Source organism: Zingiber officinale, chromosome 4A (assembly GCF_018446385.1).
Source record: "Zingiber officinale cultivar Zhangliang chromosome 4A, Zo_v1.1, whole genome shotgun sequence".
Taxonomy (NCBI): Eukaryota; Viridiplantae; Streptophyta; class Magnoliopsida; order Zingiberales; family Zingiberaceae; genus Zingiber; species Zingiber officinale.
The window spans coordinates 141,421,205-141,444,739 of NC_055992.1; the positions used below are offsets into that span (position 1 = coordinate 141,421,205).

The following is a 23,535-nucleotide window of genomic DNA, read 5'->3' on the forward strand; positions in this document are numbered from 1 at the left end:
GACCCACTTGGACTTTCCTTTCAGATATTTTCTAAACATATTGGCAAAACATCAAAACTCAAGTTCGAATCCACTCAGATTTCGTCAAACTGGTCAACCTTGATCTAGAGACAATTGCATCAACAATCTCCCAACATCGACCAACGGCATTTAATCAAGACCCGTAACCCATACCATTTAGTTCCTCATTTAAAAACTCCTGTCATCCCTAGTTATTTGACAATTGACTATAAATTAATCCCGTAATTTACCTCCCTTCACGTAACTTGAGTACAGACTATAAGAAATACTTAAGACGAACGCAATCATCTTTTACTACCATAATTCCTCATTTAAATCACTTTCACCGTTCAAATCATCCACCTTCCAAACAGACTTTCATTCATCATGTTTGTTATCCTTTTTTATTTGAATGGTTTGTGTTACCTCCCAATCATAGTATATGAATCTATAAAACCGACCCCGCAGGGTACGGTACAGTGGAAAAGCAACGAGGCTCTTTTCCATCAACGAGAATTTGAATCTCATGTTAGCTCTAATATCATGTTGGCCATTTTCAAACACCTATCGAGTTCAAACCACTGGTGTAGTTGGGAACTCTATGTGGCGCACCTGTGCTTTCCAAATTTATTTGGTGCCTCGTAAGTAGGACCGGGTCATCCACCTCTAATTTAGTCGGATAGTAAGAGATAAATACTGGATTAAAAAAATATGAATCTATAAAGCAGAATTCACAAGTATGAAAATCGTAATAAATACCTTCTGTAATAATTTACACTGTAGCATATGTCATGAACTGAATGCTAATATTGTGTTCCTTTTGAGAATAGCATTCTACCCAACGTACATAGGGTTATACTGAAAGCATTGTCTTTGTCATCAATGGAATAGCACTTGGATTCCACACATGATGCTTCTCATTGATTAAATCAGATTTTTGGTTGTTCAGAACAACACCTCAACTACTAGGACCCGTATTGACGGGAGCTTTTGGTTGTTCAGAACAATACCTCAACTACTAGGACCCGTATTGACGGGAGCTTGCACCGGACTAAGTTCTTTCAAAGCTACGTACACATTTTTCGGCTCTTTTTATCCATTCTCTCAAAATTGGATTCACTTTTTCTGGTACCTCATCATGGGGGCAATGACCTGAAATGACAATAATCAACACTGTATCGGCAAAAAAAAATTTTGCAAATATGACCTCATCCAGTAAAAAAAAAAATCTAACAGAATCATGACATAAAAGAAGAAAGATTTAAAAACTAAGATGGAAATAGAGAAAGTTAAAATATCTGCAAATAAAAATGTATATGAATTCATTTTACATCATAAGTTTTGCGATGTTACCTGCATCCAATTCACTGACTGTAGCATTGCTGCAATGTGATTTGATCATAGACAAGAATGCTTCAGATTTGGTCAGTGGGTCTTTCATCCCCTGAGTTTGTTGAGTGGAAGATTAATCATCAGCTGATAAATTAATTTGCCATGTGAATCCTTCGTTCATGACACTTACTTGTATGACCAATACCTCTCCCCCAAAAGAGTTGAGTAGGTAATTGAGTGGAATGGACAGGTTGAAGTTGACGACACTTTCCAGAACAAAAGCTACACCAGGATCAAATGACTGGCTTTGGTTAAGGAACAAAGAGATTGCATGATTTAGTATCTCAAAACCTATTCATCCCTAGTTCATGTATCCACTCTTAATCAGAAGCATTATCGTCTTATGTCATGTCAACAGAACGTGTGTACTTAACGCATCCAAGGACATAGTAAAATAAAGAATAAGGAAGCACTTGAATGTAAAACATGATCAATGATGATGACTATTACCTATTGATATGAGTCAGAAAGTCTCTATTCACTAATTTTTTCAATACATGCACAATTGTAGTTTCAACGCCAAAGTTGAATCTAATGAAAACCCACCTACCTTCAAGACCCACAAAAAATTAATTTACTAAGAATTTAAGAAACAGAAATATTGTATTGTATTGTTAATGGAATAGCCACTTGTACAGACATAGGACTCTACACGTAGTTATAAACCTAAAAGTACTAAAATGGAAACAGCATAATAACCTCTTAACCCTAATCCTCTCAACACTCACCCTCAAACTAAACCATAAACATCAGCAAATAACAAATAAAAGAAAGCACTCGAGGTCCAAGAGGAAAGGACAGCTTAACCTTTTGCTAGACTTAAACAACCTGAGAATAGATTATTTTCACTGTTCAGATCACCACTAGCATTCAATCCATATACACCATGTAAATAGGATAGAATAAGATAATACTTTAAGTAACAAAAATCTCTAATCCAGCCCACATCAGCAATGTGCAACAGACTGGAGAAGGGAATCACCCGATGAGGATCCTATGGTTGACATGGTACATCAGCAGCATGTGAACATAAGAGAAAAATTGGTTGAGATTAAAAGAAGAAAAAAAGGAAGGGAAAAGCTCAAAGTCCCCCTCATGTTGTGATCCAAAGAAGGTCAACAATAAAAGTGCCTTTCAGTTGGTCAACAATAAAACTGAAAGGCACCCTCCTTATGCATTGATAAGGAGTGGCAAAAAGAAACAACATAAACTTTCTAATGAACCCTCCAATGCGTGATAAAATTTTCTTGCATCAAAACTTTAGTTGGATAGCTTGCTAGGAAAGCAGTCATGAAAAATCTGAAAGAGATGGTTCCATTGGAAAACTAATAAAGAAGCATTTCAATGCCACGGAGTACAAAGTCACTGACATTTCAGATAAGTTTTTTTAATAAATACAGAAATAGTAAAGAATTGTAACTTATTGCAACCTCTAATTTCAAAATCTCAGGCAAACCATCAGTTAAGTTCAGCACACTACAGGTTTTAGAGAATCCTAGTCATGATTTATCAGATAGTACATTCCAATAACAGAAAAAACATTTTAAAAAAAAAAGACCAGGTAAAACTAAGCCAGATGGAGTTGATTACAACTAGTAAAAATTGTACAAGGATACAGCCCTGAGAATTTCACCAATTAGCCAACTGTCTGCCCGTTCGACCTTCTGTATCAAAATAATGGTAAGATTCAAACCAAATGTCACTTTAGTAAAACAAAGATTAAGGTTAACTATGAGAATCATGCATAAACTATAGCATAAATTCCAGTTTTATACATGATTTTTTTCTTATTAAGTACCTACCAGTAATTCAGTAAATAAACATGCATGTATATGAAAAATTACAAGAAGAATTTTCCCCACTCTAAAATGATATCAAAGTCACCAATTCCAGGGATTCCTTGCGCATTGTTTGTATTTTCTATTGTTCTTCCTTGAATGTTATTTGCCTACACATAGACTATGTCCTCCTAGGTTATTACCTTTTCTTCACAAGCACAAGGATCACCTTGTCTTTGCTCACGGGAGCAATCATCACTTAGTCTTTATTTACACACAAAACTCATGAACCGTGTCTCACCTCATCTAAGTGGCACACTTCTATCTCGTCCTTGCGCTCACTCACACCATTTATATTTGTGCATGCTAAATCTAAGCAATCAGATTCATAGTTATTGAGGAATTTATTGTCCCCCATACGCAATGAGAGTTCCTGATTGTCTTTTCCACATTCACAAAACCAATATGCATGTAAAGGTGTTGATGGGGCATTTAAAGGTGAAATGGACAAAACCTAGGACAAATATTAAACACCTCTAGGGCCATGTTAGCCTCAATATAACTCTAGATGAGTCATGCCAGCCTAGAACAACCCGAGTTGGTACTACCTATGGCCTAGCAAGTGCTTGAACACGAGTTTCCTACGTCGTGCTCGACATGCATAAGGCCCAAGCTCACCCATAAAGCACAAATCTAATAATAAAAATATATTTTTTAAAAGTAATTTATAAAATAAAAAATTTACACAATAACATAAAAATTTATTAAATAATTTTAAAAAATTAGTTACAAAAAATATTTTACAAACAAATTTATTAATATTTTAATTGTTTAAAAAAAATAGTTAGCAATAAAATGAGGATTTTCATATAAATACTTTATGAGCCTATAAATTGGTTATGGCTTCACACGATAGACTCCGTGTCGGTCACAACACATTCAGATTAGGGTCACATCATTTAATTAATTTGAAGTATTTATTTGGTATAAAGATTGCTTGTTCAAAAGGAGACGATATCTCACAATGGAAGATGTGTTTGGCATGTTTAAGTCTATATGTTAGGAGCTAAGAAAGTTGAAACTTTCATGATTCATAATGTCAGGACAAAGACACGAAAAGATATAATCTAATACAAAGAAGTATTGGAACTTAGTTGGAAAATTGAGGTACCATATAATCACCAAATCTGTCATCTCATTCAATGTGAGTGCAATTGATCAATTTCTTAAACTCCATGTCATGATCATTAGGAAGCAACTTTAAAGATTTTGCAACAGTGTTACAATGTTCCAGGAAAAGGTCTCTAGGAGCAGGTTTTCTCTAGGATAGTAAATCCACATAAGTTACTATGTTCTTGTGAGAGGTAATATGAGATCTTAGACAAGCAAGAAGCAAACTATTATGATCAAGTGAAGAGGAAGAATAAGGGCTATTCCTCTAGCTATATATGAGTTTATTAGGCTTAGACAGTCGATAGCCAAGTTCAAAAATATCCCTGGCTAGTTGATGTCTCAATGAAGTTATATTGGGATAATTCGGATGTTGTGAACATAGTTTTCAATTACATATTTCATAAATCATATATAAATAGGTTGGCAATTACTTTATAAGTAAAAGATGCAATATAAAGAGATCATCTTTTTATTTGTTAACTCCAATGATCAATTAGCAGATTTCTGCCCTCGGCTTGGTGCAGCGGTAAAGACATTTGGTGGATCTCCACAGCATCGCAGATCAATCCTCGGCTAGAGCATGTTTATGCTCTATTTGATGGAAAAGCATGAAACGCAGCATGAAGTATGATTACCCATGGGTCTGGGCCCACTTGTGGAGCGCCCATGTTGCGAACACAACGCGAAGTACAATTACCCATGGGCCTAGGCCCACTGGCAGAGCGGCCGTGTTACAAGTCATGGTTGCGTACTCAAGTGGAGCATGACTCTCATCAGCAAGAAGTGACCTGTGAAGGTTGGCTACCAGTGTCCAACAACGCAAGCACTTCTCGGATTTACCCAAGTGGCCAATAGGAAACTTCCGTAGGGCTGGGCCGCCCGCTAGAGTCGGATATATGGATTACCAAAAATAAATAGCAGATTTCTACGTGAGAGGTTGAATAGATTTATAACCAATTGAAATTTTACAATATTCAAAAGCCAACTTGAGGGGGAGGGTAAGAGACCATTTGTAAATTATTAGAAATTCACTTAAATTAGGTAAGTACACAGGGATCTATTTATAAAGTTACAGTAAGGTAGTACATAGATAGGTGAAGGGTGAGATCAACAGTTATAAGTTTTCACACTTTACAGTTTTGATCAAGTCCATAACCTTATATAAGTTTTTCAATTTCACTTAAAAGAATACGTATTAACAAATGAAAGACCGTTGACTGTTGATAGTAGCATTTAATCAAAATATTTTTTCAAGTGTATAGATATATATATTTTATTTTAATTTTATTCTTCTCTCCCTCTTCTTCTCTTCCGCCTCTCTTCCTCCTCTTCAAATACCTGTGATAAACCTTGCTTTGCTCCTCTTCATCATCTTCCCAATAACTTGTTGTCCACCTCCTCCCACTCCCTCTTGCTCTTCTATTCCCACCATATCTTCCTTTCCCATTTCTTTCCTAATTCATTGTGGTTTTCTACCATCATTACAAGGAACGAAGAATGATAAATGGGTGATAGGAGCACGTGAGTAAGCAAATAGGAAGGAGATGTCAGTAGAGTGCAAGGAGAAATCATGGGAGATTGAAGAGAAATACAATGGAGAGGAAGAGGACAAAACCAGGAGCACTTCTTCATAGAGGGAAATGGTGGGAGAGGCGAGAAGGGGAGAGGGAAGAGGAATAGATGAAAAGAAAGAAAGATTATATAGGAGTCGACTTAAAGTGAGCCATAGGAGATAGAAGAGGAAGGAGATGGAGAGGAAGAGAGACGAGAGAGTTGTGAGAGAGAGGTCATAGTAGTGGGCCACAAGAGAGAGGAAAGAGAAGGGAGATGTGGGAATAAAGAGAGAATAACTCAATGGACAGTGTATAAAAGGAAGGAGAAGAAGGTGGCAGGTAGTGGGCTATGAGAGAGGAGGAAGAGCCAGAGTGAGAGTGAAGAGGAGAGAGAGGGAGGGTCTAAGGCTTGGTGAAGGTAGGATGAGAAAGTGCAGCAATAGGCTATAGAAGAAAAGAAGTGGAAGAGGGAAGAATAGAGAGAGAATTTTATTTGAAAAATATGTTTATAAATATCTTTAATTATCATAAATAAAATTTTAATCAAAAATGCTATGTAAAAGCTTTTGTCTGCAGCATTAGTTTTGCTTCAGTAAAATCAATGGATATACTTGCTCGTATAAGTTCAAATATAAAAATTGAAATATATACTATATATTTGATTCTTGAAAAGCTGCCTCTAGAAATTTACATACAGTTGGATAGCACTTCTGAATTATCTGGCCAGCTCTTGACCTTAGATATAACAACAGCACTTGTGCCTGCAACCATGCAAGTGCAGATATTCTCCCTTCCTGAAATTAAAAGCATTTAAGTTGTCAGTCTCAACTCTATATTCAAGAATCTAGAGCTTGAATTTCTCAACTAGATAATTGAAATAAAATTGAAATAAAATTGAAATGGTCGTCTTTTATCATAAAGATGCATACTACTGGCAATGTTACATGTACATCATAATAGAATGGGTAATACGGTTTTGACTTTCAGAATGCTCAAGAATATTTATTCGTTAAAGAAACAGCTCAACTCATTCTGTTAGAAACAAAGGGGTTCAGTTCTCATCCAAGCACATATATGATGTGTTTGACACAACCTGCTTTTTTTCCAATTTCTAAGGCTCCATTTTTGGGGTTTAAAAAAATCCTCAGGTTAACTTATCCTTACCCATCAAATGGAGCTCATTCAGGCACATGTATGATATATCTGACATGATTTATGCTTCTTTCCAATTTCTAAGGCTCCTCTTCTTTCAGGTTTAAAAGTACTCGGGTTAATTTATCCTTGCCCACTAATTAACAATTACATATACTACTTGTCATATGAAAGTAATTTCTTTTTTAAATGACTAATTTACAACCTGGATCGACTTACATTAACTACTGGAGATGAAGAATAAGAGGGAACAATAAAGCCAGCTGTGTTTATAAGAACAACAGACTTTACTAAAGAAGGCCATAGACCTGCAACTATAGCAGCAAAATAACCTGAAAATGACAAGAGTGTTAAGAAATTCCTAGAGAATCATATCATGAAGCATGAACTCACAAGTACAAAGTACAAAAAATAAATATTATGATTCAACAGGACTCATAATTCTCCAATAAAATTGATCAAAATAAAGCACAAGCTAGGACGTACCACCTAAGGAGTTGCCAACAAGATGAACAGGTTCTCTTACAACATCAACAACAAAATCTCTCAGTAATTCTGCCCAGAATAACTCAGTATATATAATATTTGGTTTTTCTGACTTCCCAAAACCTAAAAGAGTAACAGCCCAAACTCGAAATCCACCATCAGCAATGTTGTCAATATTGCCTCGGAAATGCTCCAAGAAAGCCCCAAAACCATGAACAAGAAGAACTGCAGGGCCTTCATTGCCTGCTGCTGTGTACTATATGGAAACTTATTTTAGATGAGAAGAAACATAGAAGCCTAATCAACCAAAAAATGAAATGCAACCCAGCATAAACATACTTATCAAAAGTCAAATGTATTATAAAAAAAGACAAAGAAACAGAAATTCCAAATTGTAAATTTAAGTTTATTATTGGACTCATCAAGAAACAGATTTTCTAAACTTAAAAAACATAAAGTGGTGCCTTGACCTCCAATTTTCATACAAGCATATTATTATATATTCCCACACGGCACATGCAGTTTTTACATAAATGTGCAAAAGCTCCAAAGTATTTTGGTCGAGTCTTATATCATTCTCGGGATTTCTTTGAAAAACCATAGAGATACATGTAGTCTTGACAAATTAATTTAAAGAAGAATAACATATAAAACGGTTTGTGTTTCCCCAATAACCTGAATAAAATAACTTCTCCATCTCCAAATCCTTGAGGTGTATATTTCCTCATTGCACATTTGGCTTTTCAAAGCCAGAAGTGAATACCACTGTTAGGCAGAAAATAGCGTTAGATGAATGGAAGATCTCATGTATATGTAGCATAAAGTTTCTATATTTTTTACTTTTCTCCAATCTCATAATGTAAATGTAAAAAAAAAAGAGTAAAGAACATAAATCACAATCTTTTAATGCATTTCATGGTTGATAAATCAAGACCCTACCTCCATGGAGCAAACAGCATCAATTGCTGCTGCAACTGTAGGTGCTGAATATCCAAATGGCGAGAGAAAACCTGCATTCCGTTCTTTCTCATACTTTATAGCTTCATAGTATACTCTCCTCCGAGATATAATCCCTAAATAAAGGGCAGAGCCAAATAGGGCCCTAAATGAGGCTCCCTTCCTACTTTCAGTGTTCCGCAACTTGTCATGCAACCTAATAATCAAATCAGGGAATAAAAATTGATCAAGCTCACAAAAGATTTAATGGACATCATGCTTTCAAACAAACAAAAAATACTAATGTATTTTAGGGTCTATAAAACCACGTATTGAGTCTGTTTAGGATATTGCTTATGAATAGGACATAAGCAATACAAAATCAACCAGAATTTTGCATGGCATAACAAGCTTCCTAAGATAAATTGTATTATGAACTATGGGCAGACTGACTTAACATCAACCTACCTTAACCCGGTGTAACATGAATCATAAGTTGTTAAGCAAATGAAATAGGCTTTTATAAATAAACAATTACATACTGTTGCCAATCATCTCTCGCTGTTCCCTCAAGATATCTTAAATAAGCAGCTAGAGCATTTAAGGCAACACTTGTTCCACCTTTCACATGGCTCCCTTTTGTTGTAAACATAGAACTTGAATTTTTCACTCCTAATTCATTGTTTAAATTTGTTGAGGTCAGTTCACTTTTTCTATCATGACTTTCATGTTTTTTGGTAGGATCAGTTCGTGCAACAACTTGATGTTTACTCTTTTTGAATGTGGACTGAGCTGATACATTTTTCCAAGAAATCCAGATCTTATCTGAGCGAGCAGTTGAATCATACAGATACTTCTTCACATCATTGAAAGAGGGGATTGTACCTGACAGTTAACAAAACCATTACATACTTCTCGCCATCAATAAAAATGCAAAAGCATACGCACATTATTTATACAAACCAAATTTTGAAATAAGCAATGAGATACCAGGAAACATGAGAGGATACCAAGTTTCAACTCCGTTCTCAATATGGGCATAGCTGGAGCTGGCAATGGACGAGATACTGGCAACTTCAGTTTGGTAAAGTCGTCATATGATGCTGGTAGTTCTTTCAAATTCTAGATAGATATGTAACAGTGATACAACAAATTACAAAAGAATTTAAAACTGAAAAGTAAGAAAAAGAATATCAACTAGACAACCTTAAGATCATAAAAGGGAGTCCTCCAAAAAACAAATTCAGGGTGTCCCCATGATAAAGGTACTGCACTTAGAGATGATTGAACAGCAGTGGTCAGCTTGCGAAGATCATATTCAGACTCCTCTTCTGCATATATATGAGTGGGTTTCACCTGTCACACTTAGATGAATGGGTAACCTGTATTAGCGGAGACAAATTTTGGTTTGCAGAACAGAAGAAAATCAATCTTTCATCAATCTATTAACATAGTCAGACACAAGTAGACATTATTCCTAGCTTAGCAACCTTATTTGCAACTTCCAGAATAAAATCCTCAGTGCTCCCAAAGCCAAGAAGTAAATCAGATCCTTGATTCGTGAGCATTTCTTTCAGATCTTTCACAGAGGAAAAAAGAAGCTCCAGCATCTCATCAGAAAGGCCTGCATATGAAAACAAAAAAGAAATTAAATAAATTCCTAGTGAATCATAATCCTTTATGTGGCACATGTTTTTCAAAACTCTCTCGAACCCAGGATTATCTTCAGGATCAACAAAGTTCATCGTGCCATGCTCAAATTGTACATCCCTGTTTGTTGCTTACAAGTATTGGCAAATATTTTTGGAACAAAGTTACTATTTTTAATATTACGGAAGCAGTTATTTACCCGAAGTGTACTTCCTCTGCAGCAGAATAACGTTTTGTCAAAAAATAGTGTTCCTTCGATGTTAACAGATTACTAGATATCTGGTAGAGAGAAAAAATTAATTCTTCACATCTAAATCATTCCCTTAATTCCCTTCTGAAACCTCCTTCCGGTTTTTCATCAGCGAAATCGCATTCTACAAAATGTATGTTCCAGAAATTCCTAATTAAGTGCGCCTATGAGGGAGGAAACAGAGTTAAGAGGCAAACTCGACATGGTCCGGCAATCGAAGACGTAAAGCGGGACGACAGTCTTGTGCTTGGCCGCAGCAGCCAAAAGACCCGGGTGGTCGTCAGCACGGAGATCATTCTTAAACCACACCAGAGCTGCTCCGCAACGAGCGGCGTCAGCCTGCACGCCTGCCGACGCCGTAGCCCGTATCGTGGCAGCATAGGCGGGAAGACAACGGGACGTGGCGAAAGGATGGGAAGGGAAGAAAGCAATGCAGGAGTTGGGGCGGAGCGAGAAAACAAGCGCCATGGTGGTTGACAGTGATAATCCATCAATCTCCACCGCGCCAGGGCATTGATAAACTCTAGGGTTCCTCCATGGCCGACGATTTCTGTGGTAGAGAAAAAATTTCGAGCTTGGAGTCTTTCGGCTTCCTTTCGGAGGGCTGTGGTTGGGCCACGACGAACTCTTTGGGCAGTGGTGGTGGGATAAATACGAGTAAGAGAGTTTAAATCTCTATACAAAAGAACTATAACGAAAGTAAAATTAAGGAAAAGTTTTCACAGTGGAAAAGTTTCCGTCGTTTATTTCATTAAAATTTTTCGAAAGAAAAATAACACAATTCATCCGCGGATAATTTTTGAGCCAAAATCGATCACCTCAAAATCGGAAGGAAAGCAGCGGATGGAAAAAGAAAATGACGCATGTACCCCTTTTACATTCACAAAATTACACCATATACCAAAAAAAATGACGCATGTAGCCTTTTTAACTCATAAAATTACACTATGTACCAAAAAAAATGACGCATGCATCCTTTTTGATTTACAAAATTACATCATAAGTATTCATCTTCCTCTGTTAAGATAAACAAATGTGCAAAGGAAAATATTTCTTCACCATTTCTTTTCTCTTCCTCCAAAGATAATTTTCCATAGTTAACTCCTTTCCTTTTCTTTCCTCATCCACACTCTTGAGTAAACATAGCCTAAATGTACATATGTGTGATTTTGTTTTATAGTAGGTATTTAGATTTTACGATTCCATTCAATTTACTAAATTAATTCAAGAGTATGCCGCCGTACTTCACTACCCATAGTTCAATTCCTGCACGTGTGATCCATGTGAAAATTAAATAGAAATATACCAAGCCTTTTACTGCCACACCAAATCCTGGGACTACGTATTGATTAACTTGAAAATAATCTCTCTATTTTAAAGATTAATCGGAGTAACCTTCGACACTTAAATATATCACTATAAAAAAATACAGTCTTACTGACAAAATTACCGACAAATAATAATATCCATCGGTAATGTCGAATTTACCGACGAAATAATAATTCCGTCGGTAAACAATAATATTACCGACGGAATTGTACATTTCGTCGGAAAACTCGTAAGTTTACCGACAGAATATACAATTCCGTCGGTAATATTATTATTTACCGACGGAAAATTGTTTCCGTCGGTAAATGCGCCTAAAGTAAACCTAGTGGCCCGATCTCCTTTCTTTCCACGAGCGCGGACGACAACGGCGGCTAGCTAGGGTTCCTCCGATTCGTCGGTAAGTCAAATTTCTTCGTCTCTTTCCTCTTCCCTCTTCCCTCTTCCCTCTTTCCTCGGTGGCGGCTGTGTCGGCCGCCAGCGACCCACTGGCCGAGGTGCAGGCCACCAGCAGGCCGCTGGCCGTTGTGTCGGCCGTCAGCGGCCCGTATTGATTCTTTCACAACTTCTTATCCCTTGGATACACTAATCTCGTTAGCTTCCTTCCTATATCATCCTTCTTGTTCACTTGCGTCTTCTACTAAGATTTCAATGTCTTCGATGCTTTTCATTCTTTTTAATTCCTCGAGTGCCTCATATCACGATTCATCGTACTCCACCAAATTCTGAGCCATCAAGTACTGCATGTTCCCCCAAGTCCTTACATATATCAGTAATACGAATAAGGTCTAACTCATCAACCTTGACTTGTCGAGGACTTCTCATCATTGCTAAGTGTTCAATCCTTCATAGTCCATTTGGACTTCATCAATTGTCAATAAATCGGGTTTTTAATCGATTTTTAAACCTTCTGTTCATTGTTATAGTGTCAGCAGACGACTGTTAAACCCTAGAAATCGACTGTTACCTTAATAATCAAATTGCACAATTGATTTTGCAATGTTCTTATTTGTTGCTACAGTATCAACAGTTGATTGCTAAAACTTATCAATCAATTGGTGCTATAGCAAAAATATTATAGTAAACCCTGAAGTTACTATAACAACCCACAAAGTATTGTAGCAAATCCTAAAAGCACCTCAAACCTCAATTTTAGGATTTAGAGTTCATTGGTCGATCAATATACCCTATTAATAGACTAATACTCCTGTTTCAGTCTTACCAATTTGAATTATTGTCTTGCCTAGTATCTGGTTGGTCTCAACCTATCAGGAATTCTTTTGCTCAACATTCGATCAACTTTGATCTGCCCGAACTTTCCATTGCCTAGCATCTGGTTAACCTTGATCTGCTGTGACTTCTCATCATTGTTAAGTGTTTGGTCCTTGATGACCCATTTGAACTTCATCAATTTTCAAGTGTTTGGTCAACCATGATTCACTTGGACTTCCCTTCTCATACCCAGTGCCTTGTCTTTCATAACCCACTTAGACTTCCTTCTTACCAACCCCATATTGAATTTCCAACCACCAAGTATCTGATCAACTTTATCTCACTTTGACTTTCTTCTTGCCAACTCCATGTTAGACTTCTAACCCCCATGTGTCCGATCAACTGTGACTCGAACTTTTTTCTTCTTGTTAAGTATCTAGTTAAACTTTTAACCTACATGACTCCTGCTCAACTAGCCGACATATTGATCAAAAATCTAAATCCAATTTGAGTTAACTCAAGCTTGGTTAATCTTGACTAGAGGTCAATTGCACCAACAGTAAAGTTCAAGTGAGTCAAGGTTGATCAGATACTTAACAATCAAGGAAGTTCAAATAGGTCAAGGAGGGTCGGATGTTTGATAGTAGTGAAATCTTGACTAGGGGTGAGCAAAAATTCTGTTAAATCAAACAAACCGACCAAACGACTGAATTGTAAAATTTGGGTTGGTTTATTCAGGATTTCATTTTAAAAAATTGATTAATTTGGTTAATTCAATTCAAATTTAGTTTTAAATTTTTTTATTCGGTTAAACTGATTTTTTTTACCAAACTAAATTTTTAGACCAAAACTGAATTTATTAAACAAAACCAAATTTTAAAACTTTAATTAAAAAATTCAGTTAATCCGATTTTTGACATAATTAATTGATATTTTATTGGTTTAGTTTGTTTGATTATTTTATAAAATTCAGTCAGTTTACTAGTTTGAAAAAAAAAATTATTCGGTTCGATTTTAACCGATACTCACCCTTAGTTTGACATGTTAAGGTTGACTGAATGCTAGAAGTGAAGTCTTGACAGTTCAAGATTGATCTGATGCTAGATAATGGTGAAGTTTTAGCAAATTAAAGTTAATCGGATGTTAAGAAATAATGAAGTCCCAACAAGTTAAGATTGACCGGATGTTGGACAAAGAAAGTTTCGGTAAGTCAAGATTGATTAGATATTAGGTAAATGAAGTCTTGGTAGGTTGAGGTTAACCAAATCCTAAGTAAGGCAAAAAATTCAATTTTGGTAAGGTTGAAATAGAGGTATTCGTCGATAGCTAGGTAGTTGCAATCGACTAATGAACTCCTAAACTTTGAGTTATGAGTCTAAGAGGTCTTAAGGAGGGTTGTTGTATATCAATTGACTGTTGAATATGAGTAATCAACTAATGACACTACTGCAAGGAATAGAATATTTAAAATTCAGTTGATCAACTCGATTGATCATCATTAATCAACTGATGACAATATTGTAGCTAGCGCTGTCAGATGGGTCAACCCGTGGTGGGGTGGGCCAGCTCGTGGCGAGGGCAGGCTAGCCATCTGGCGAGGTGGGGCGGGTTGACCCGTCTTCTTGGCGGGTTGGGAAATCCCCAACCCAACTATGGGTTGCAGGTTAGGCGGGTTAACCCGCGGGCCCATCAAAATTTTTTTAAAAAGTTTCATATCTTTAAAATTTTTCTTTAGAAATATTTTATCAATCAAATATATTCAGAAATAGATATTTTAAATGTAAATAGACAGAAACAAGTACTTATGTTTGATGAAAAATATTATTTTTATTTCAAAATTATAACAAAGATAGATAATAAATTGGCATAAAACTTGATTTATATATGTTTCTCAACTCGTGGGTCAACCCAAGCCCGTTGCGGGCCCATCGCACTGGTCATGGGTTGGCCCGCGGTGGGTTGGGTTGATAAAATTTTAACTCAATCCACTTAAAATTATTTGGCGGGGTGGAGTAACCCGACGAGCCCAACCTAAATTTACGACTCTAGTTGTAACGAACAAAATATTTTAAACTAGACTATACCACTTGAATGATGTAGTAATAGTCGACTATGTTAGATTATATATATTTATTTGTTTATAGCTGTCAGGGTAATTTAGTCTTTTTCCCTTTATATTTAGAATTTAAGATTTCTTAACTAAATTATATAAATACCTTATACTCTGTATTTCAATAATTAATTTTGGATTCAATAATATGGCTAGTTTTTTCTTTTACTTAATTTTTACATGGTATCAGAGCAAGGTTCTCTTTCTCCGACCTAATTTTTTCTATCGCCCCCTATTATTACTTCCTATTACTGCTACCGTCTCCTACTGTTGTTACCGATTTCAACGCCAACGCCCTGTCCTGCCGATTTCGATGCTGACAACTTGTCCTACCAATTTTGGCGTCGATATCCTTTTTTGTCGATTTCGGTGTCGACGTCCTATGCTGCTAATTTTGGCGGTGACGCTCTTTTCTGTCGATTTCAATGTTAATGTCCTGTGTTACTGATTTTGGTATTGACGTCCTTTTCTATTGATTTTGACACCGATGCCCTATGCTGCCGATTTCTATGTTTGACATCCTTTTCTGCCTCGAATTCTCTGTGTGACCACGGGTCATCCTGACACTAATTTTTACGGATCGTATAGATGTATATCCTTACAGTTTGGTTATTGTGAGCATTATTCGTTCTGTCATCATACCTGGTCCTGCAGATGCTTCATGGAATATAATCCGTATATATTGGAGCAGTTTCAACAGTTCTTTACTTCACAGTCCTCTACCATGTCAGCTTCCTCTCATATAGGTTTATCATTATTTGGTATTTTAGGTATATCTTCATCCTTATGGATTTTGGACTCTGGTGCCTCCCATCATATGTCATCTAATTTATCATCTTTCATTTTTTTCTCCCAATTCATCTATATCTATTGTGATTGCTAAAAATACTCGTATGTCATTAGTAGGTGTCGGTTCAATTGTTACATCTTGTTTATCTCTTACTAATTTTATTATATTCCAAGTCTTACTTTAAATCTTATTTCTGTTAGTCAATTATATGAGTCTAGATACCTAGTCTTTTTTCTTTATCTAATTATTATGTTCATGACCCGCAATCTCAGAGGCTAATTGAGACAGGTCGTAGGCAAGGAGGACTCTATGTTTTAGATCAAATCAAAATATCAGAAGTTGTAGCTTCGAGTGTGATTTATCATCTTTTCATCTGAATCGTTCATCTTCTGATTTTTATTTGTGTCACTCTTGTTTAGGTCATGTTTCAGCATCTCATTTATAGTTTTTAGCTTCTACAGAAGTATTAGGACCTTTAAAAAATTATGATATTTCTGATTGTAGTGGTTGTAAACTGGCTAAATTTTCTACCTTACCATTTTCTAAAAGTCTTTCTTTTTCTTCTGCTTTATTTGATCTTATCCATTTTGTTGTGTGGGGGCCCCTCTCCTATTCTTACAAAAGGGGGGTCAAGGTATTATGTTTTGTTTATTGATGATTGCACTCATTACACTTGGGTCTATTGTTGAAACCACATGGTAGTTTTGATGTAATCAATTATGTTAAATTAGGTCATGTTGTGATGTCTAAGTGTGTAGGAGCTTAGGAACACAAGAAGTCGAGTGAAAGACATAGTTAGTGAGAAGGATGATACGGGAAGGGAGTCGAAGAGCTCGGTGCATCCGAGCGATGAGGTGTTGCGGAAGAGTACACTAGTGGACGAGAAGGACGTACACGACATTCGATGGATGAGAAGCCGGAGAGTCTGCTCAAGGAAGAAGATCAGAAATTAGGCTCAGGTGAGCCCTATTTTAATTGGCCGAAATCACTCAGGTGATCGGAGTAGCGGAAGAGCTAAATGGAGCTACTAGATGCACCTTCAACAAGAGTGGAAGGCGCCTCCACAACCTTCAGGCGAAAGGGGCCTTCAATAGGGCTAAAGGCGCCTTCAAGCAACCATGGAAGGTGCCTTCGACCAGGAATTTAGTCGTTGGCAGTGGATAAACGTTTATCCACTACTGCTTCGCTGCAGGCGCATTCCACCCTGTTAAAGGTACCTTCCATCCACAAATAACTTTTCCCAAGGGCTATAAAAAGACCCCTGGACCTAGGAAATAATCAATCAACTCTTGTTTTAATTTCCTATCAACTTTATAAGTTTTCAACGAGTGTAAAAAACTTCTCCGCCTTCAACGAAAGAGATTTTCTTTTAGTCCTTTCATTGGTCTTGGATTAACAACCACGTAGGTTGTAACCAAATAAATCTTATGTCTAATCTTTTAAGTTGTTGTTTTTATTTATTATTATAGTTGTTTTTAATTAGAGTTGAAAGAACAAGAAATATATTACTTTCTTTTTTTAGGAAATTCACCCCTCTCCTACCGGCCCCACTATGCCAACATCTATCTTATGAAACATAGATCTGATTATCTTACTATTTTCAACAACTTCATTACCATTTTCAACAACTTCAGAGTTCTTGTGAATACTTAACATTCTAGTATTATAAAGTGTTTCCGTTGTGATTTGGGTAATGAATACACTTTGAATCATTTTTCACAATTACTTGTTTTTGATGGTATTATTCATCAAACCTCTTGTACAGATACTCCTGAACAGAATGATGTGGATGAACGAAAACATAGGCATCTTGTTGAAATAACCTGTTCATTTTTATTGTTTGCCAGTGTTCTTAGTACCTTTTTAGGGGAAGCAATCCTTACCGCTTTTCACGTGATTAATAAAATTCCAACCTCACACAATTTAAGTTTGTCATCTTTTGAAAAATTGTATGGGCATGCCCTCTCTATTCCTCTTTGCGTGTTTTTTATTGTACTTACTTTGTCCTTCGTCCACATGTCGAGCGTAATAAATTAGCCTCTCGGTCTACTCTTTATGTCTTTTTGGGTTCTGGTGTTACTCAAAAAGGATATCGTTGCTTTAATCCCGTTAGTCAAAAATTTTATGTCTCTCGTCATGTTGTGTTTTTTGAGCATATTCCATTCTATTCTATTCCAGCTAATTCGCATAATATGATAAAATCAAATCTACTTTGTATTGATCCTTTCAATACAAACACTGAGGAAGTTTCACCCACAGCTCCTACTGGTAGCTCAACTAAATCTAGTACTTTGGTTCCTAAAATATCCGCTCCTCATGCTCCTCCTTCTGCCACTACCCAATCATCTCCTGAGGTTGCGGATGATCCTTCTCTCCATCGTCGTCAATCCACTCATGTTCGTAAGTCTACTAAACTGCTAGATTTTGCTTAATCTTGTTATTCTCATTCTTTTGCTTCATTTGTTGCATATATTCATTGTCTTTCTGAGCCTGCATCCTATAGAGAAGCTGTTTGTAACCCACTTTGGCAGAGTGTTATAGCTGAGGAACTAACTACTTTGCATCAAACTCATACATGGGATTTGGTTCCGTTGCCACCAGAAAAATACACTATTAGTTCTCATTGGTTATATAAGATTAAAACTAAATTTGATGGATCTATCGAGCAATACATAGCTCATCTTGTTGCTAAAAGTTATTCTCAGAAGTATGACATGGATTATGAGAAAATATTTGCTCCTGTTGCAAAAATTATGACTGTTCGTATTCTGATTGTTATTGCTTCTGTTTATCGATAGAGAATATTTCAGATAGATGTCAAGAATGCATTTGTAAATGGTGCTCTTCATGAAGAAGTTTATATGACACCTCCTCCTGTTATTTTACACCGACCTGGTGAAGTTTGCAGACTTCGTAAAGCGCTTTATCGTCTCAAACAAATACCTCGTGCTTGGTTTGAGAAGTTCTCTACAGTGATTACTTTGCTTGGTTTTTATCCTAGTAATCATGATTCAGCATTGTTTGTTAGATGTACGAGTGCAGGTCATATTTTTTTATCATTATATGTTGATGACATGATTATTACTGGCGATGATTTTGATGGAATTACTTTTCTGAAGTCTGAGTTGGCTCGTTGTGTTGCTATGAAAGACTGGGTATACTACGCTACTTTCTAGGTATTAAGGTTGCTTATTCCTCGAAAGGTTATCTTTTATCCCAAACAAAGTATATATTTGATTTGTTTGAGCGTTCTCGTCTTACTGATAATAGAGTTGTGATACTCCTATTGAGACTAATGCTCGATATTCTCCATTTGATGACTCACCTTTGTCAGATTCTAGTTTGTACAGAACTATTGTTGGAAGCTTGTTTTATCTCACTGTGACTTGTCCAAATATTATGTATACTGTTCATGTGGTTAGTCAATTCATCGTTGCACCAACTACAGTTCATTGGGCTGTTGTTCTTCGTATTCTCAAGTATCTTCGAGGCATTCAATTTCAAAGCTTTTTATTTCCTTCTACTTCATCTCTTGAACTGCATGCATACTCTGATGCGGATTGGACTGTGATCCTATAAATCGTAAATCTACCACTTGTTTCTACGTTTTTCTTGGTGATTCCCTCATTTCTTGGAAGAGTAAGAAGTAATATATTATTTCTAAATCTTCTAAAGAAGTTGAGTATCGTGTCATTCAAATTACACGCAATTCAATTTTTCATGAGCAGACGAAACATATTAAAATTGATTATAACATTACTTGTCACCATCTTCATATTGACACAATCATATTATCTTTTGTTCCTTCAAAGCTACAAATTGCTAATATGTTTATCAAGTCATATTTTGTTTCACGCATTCGTTTCTTATCTGACAAACTCTCAATGCTTCTAGTTGTAGCATTGTGAGTTTAAGGGGATGTTAAATTATATATACTTATTTGTTTATAATTTTCAAGACAATTTAATCTTTTTCCCTTTTATATTTAAAATTTAAAATTTATTAGTTAAATTATATAAAGACGTTATACTCTATATTGAAATTTTAGATTCAATAATAATATGACAAATTTTTTCTATTCTTTAATTTCTGCGTATTAATGGTGAATAGTGATTAACTATTATACTTGATGTTAGTTAGAAAGAGACATTTTACAAGTAAAACATTTGAATTCAAACAACAATTAATTGACAGGAGCTAGTAGTTCACTATTTGGTGTTTTTTAACCTTGACTTGAAGCCGGTACAGAAGAGTTTTGTGGAAGATTTCACAGACCGATTGTTAAGGGTTTTTAGAGGAGCATGTTGCTTCATTTTCAAATCTTAGAAGACGATCCAAAAGCGATAAACTACGATCAAGGCCAAGCTTCTTTGCATAAATGTGTTTTTTTATTTCTCTTGATGTCATTCGTATATTTGTGTTTGTATTGTATTATTTGTAAGAATAGGTATTATAAGATATTTCTCCACTCTAAAAGATTTCTAATAAGGAGAAAGACTCAATGGCGGTAGCCCTAGAATTTAGCCATGGTTCATGGAGTAGAAATTAAGGATTCTGGACCATGTAAAATCGATTTTTGTTTTTTTTTCTCATGTTATTTTCCACTACATATTGATCCGTTCTAGACGAGTACACAATCAATAACTATAGACCCTCCTCCAGTGACATCATCGATTGCAACACACGTTGCCACATATGAAGATATTTTGGACTACTGTAGCTCTATATTATTTATACGAAATATGTGCAAAAATTAAAATTTCTCCTCTTATTTTCATAATCGTATAACTGTCCCATTTTTTTAAAAAAACAAAATCATCCTCATTGTCTTTTAAATAGGAATTTTATTGTTGAATATCGTAAGTGAATAAATTTAAATATGTCTTGAAATATATTTATTAATATACATGAATATGAAATATTATTTTGTAAATTATTAGCTGTCATCATAGCCAAGACCAGATTTACTACTAAAGTTGACAAATCCAACATTATGAAATTTCATGTGACAAATGATTATGAAAACTTAAAGGCTAATAATGATGTCAAAATTTGTTTATGAAAACCTTGGATTTGTCAGCGAGATGGATGTTGAGGTGAAAGTGTAATCCAACCAATGCGGTGTAATCTAACCTGCACACACAAGAATAAACATTAGGGGCCACCTGAATGACAAGTAACTAATGCTTACCTAACTAAAAGACTAAAAGTGGAAGTCGAGAACTTGGTCAATATAATATAAAGTTGAACAAAAAAACTCCCTAATGACAAACATACTTTGAAATTTATAGGTAATAATGATGAGAAATACATGCAAAGATCGGGACCATGATTCCTGAGAAATTAGATACCATTTAACTATTCATCTATTAATTTCAATGGCCACTATTAATCTCATTTACCTAATCATTAATCTTGCAAGTAAGAATCAAGGGTCGTGTAGGGACGATGTATGGATCGTGGACCATGAGCCTCAAGACACTGAGGGCCATGTAGAGATCAGGATCCGCTTTATCTTATGACCAATAACTTCATGGGGGTGATATGGGGGTGATGGTGGTTATCATGAGAAGACCTACGATGTACCACAAATATAGTCTATTATATAGAGAGATAGAGAACTCGGAGAACTGAGCTCGGTGAAGAGAGCTCAAGGAACTGAGCTAGAAGTAAAGAGCTTGAAGAATTGAATCGGAGTAAAGAGTTTGAGGAGCTAAGTTTAATTTGGAGAGTTAGAGCTCAGTTTAGGGCATCTCCTATATATGGTTGAAATTTTATATGAGTTATTTTTTGTAATATCTAATATGTCACCGCCATATTAAAAATATAAAAATATACTACTCTCTCTCAAAAAAAAAAAAAAAAAATCCTATAACTTTTATTTTTAGATTCTACATTATCATTTTTTGTTTGCACATCATTAATTAATGACTCCACCCTTTTATATATATATAGTTAATTTTGAGATGAAATAGTAGATTTGAAAATTCATTACTGCTCTTATATACAAACCTCAAACCTTGCATCTATAGGGGCATCTTCGATGAGAGGTTTTAAAGAGGTTTATGAAATCAAAAAATTAAAGAAAAAAACTCTAACTCTTATGAATGCAAGTAGGACTGTAAGCAAGTCAAGCTAAGTCAAATTTTGGGATGTTCAAGCTTATTTGATAAGATAACCAAGTCAAACCAAATCGAGACCAAAATGAACGAAGTCATTGAAATTATTGTTCAAGCTTGACTTGATTTATTTTATATGAGCTCAAACTTGGTTTAAACTTAGCTTGAGCTTGGTTCGTTTAGATATTATCAAGCTCTCAATTCAAGTTTATTTGATTGTTTGAAATTTTTACTTATTTGATTGATTATTGAGTTTAAGGGTGAGCAAAAGTTCAGTTAACTGAGTAAAATGACCGAACTGATCATTTTACAATTCGATTCAATTATTTTGATATTTCAATTTTTTTTAAAAAAAAATTGATTAATTTAGGCTATTCGATTTAGTTTTAAATTTTCTTATTCAACTATAGAGGACCTCTTCTGCATGCCTTCTCATCGGAGGTAGGGTGGCATGTCACAACGACGCCAAAGCTTGTCGAGAGCAGCCGAGATCGCGGGGTTCAGGGGAGCCATCGACAACAACGCCCTTTGGCTCCTTTCTGCCCTATTTTTGAGAGGTACAACAACACCCTTCTACCCTAATTTTGAGGGGTTCATGTCCCCTTGTTTGAATGAGGCTTCAAGCCTCAATTTTGAAATCCTTAATAGTTGATATTTCCTTAATAGTTCAAGTCTTTATTTGAATGTCCTTGCCTTATTTCAAAGAGTTGCAAGTGTGTCCTAGTTAGACTTGAACTCTCGCCGGACGCCCCTTCTTTGCTATGATCTTTCAGAGAAGACTAGTAAATGCATTTTGTGTTAATGTGGCAATGTAGACGATAATGGCACTTTCCTCCTCTGGTGCAGAAAATAAGTCACTTAATAACGGTGAATTAGCGATGACCTACTGAAGTCCAAAGCAATCCTTCATCCAATTCCTGAGCAAAGACCACTCCTTGAAGCCCTAGACTCTTACGGTTGGAAATAATGAATCAGGAGCTCTTGAAGAACGAGAGAAAGACAAATTGGAGGTGCCTTAATTTGTGATGTCACCGCACAAACATTAGGTTTCTTTGATTCTAAATATTGTTTAAATTCTTTTCCATTTCCTCTTCAATTCCTCGAGTTTGGTTTACATTTGAAAAAAAACTACTGATTAACATTTGTAAATGTTCGGTTAATTAGGTTGAAAACTAAATTAATAAATATTTTATCGGTTCAGTTTGCTTGAAAAATTTTGGTTTGGTTTAGATTTAGTTAATTTGGTTTAGTTGATTCGGTTTTAACCAAATCCTCATCCCTAATTGAGCTTGATAATTCAAACTTGTTTGTTCATTTTAAAAGTTTCCTTGTTTATTTAGTATGTTGATAAGAGTTTTATTAATGAACATAGTTTCTGAGTATTGTTCATGAATAGTTTCTGAGTATTGTTCATGAATGTTATTCATGAACGTTATTCGTGAACATTATTCACGAACATTGTCCACGAATATTAACGAGTTGAACACAAATGCATTCAAACTTATTTTTTTATTTTAACGAGATGTTCAATCTTATTTATTTAACTGATACTAGTCATCATGCACATGCATTGCATGTGTAATATAATACATAAGTACACGTAAATTA

The 23,535-nt window shown here is 35.6% G+C and overlaps 1 protein-coding gene across 5 annotated transcripts; it reads right to left on the reverse strand.

Annotated features, from left to right (window-relative positions):
- Positions 1-701: 701 nt before the first annotated feature.
- On the reverse strand, positions 702-10,996 carry LOC121971517. 5 transcript variants are annotated; one of them, XM_042522826.1, is made up of 14 exons: positions 10,573-10,996; positions 9,961-10,094; positions 9,677-9,826; positions 9,481-9,592; positions 9,013-9,355; positions 8,474-8,687; positions 8,210-8,299; positions 7,535-7,790; positions 7,268-7,380; positions 6,592-6,690; positions 3,009-3,056; positions 1,523-1,633; positions 1,354-1,444; positions 702-1,152 (listed from the first exon to the last, which is right to left on the reverse strand). In XM_042522826.1, exons 1-14 carry the CDS (start codon positions 10,859-10,861, stop codon positions 1,052-1,054), a joined length of 2,151 nt encoding a protein of 716 aa, XP_042378760.1. In that variant the 5' UTR covers positions 10,862-10,996; the 3' UTR covers positions 702-1,051. The 5 variants fall into 5 exon arrangements, with proteins under 5 accessions (XP_042378760.1, XP_042378761.1, XP_042378763.1 ...); XM_042522827.1 differs by having other exon boundaries at positions 10,568-10,978; XM_042522829.1 differs by having other exon boundaries at positions 9,961-10,494; positions 10,573-10,715.
- Between the last annotated feature and the right edge of the window lie 12,539 nt (positions 10,997-23,535).

Coding starts and splice junctions, on each gene's coding strand:
- LOC121971517 (XM_042522826.1), bottom strand. CDS start 10,861: ATGGATTATCACTGTCAACCACCATGGCGCTTGTTTTCTCGCTCCGCC. Junction 7,381..7,534: donor TGTTGGCAACTCCTTAGGTG/GTACGTCCTAGC, acceptor TGTCATTTTCAG/GTTATTTTGCTGCTATAGTT. Junction 6,691..7,267: donor CTTCATCTCCAGTAGTTAAT/GTAAGTCGATCC, acceptor TTTTAATTTCAG/GAAGGGAGAATATCTGCACT.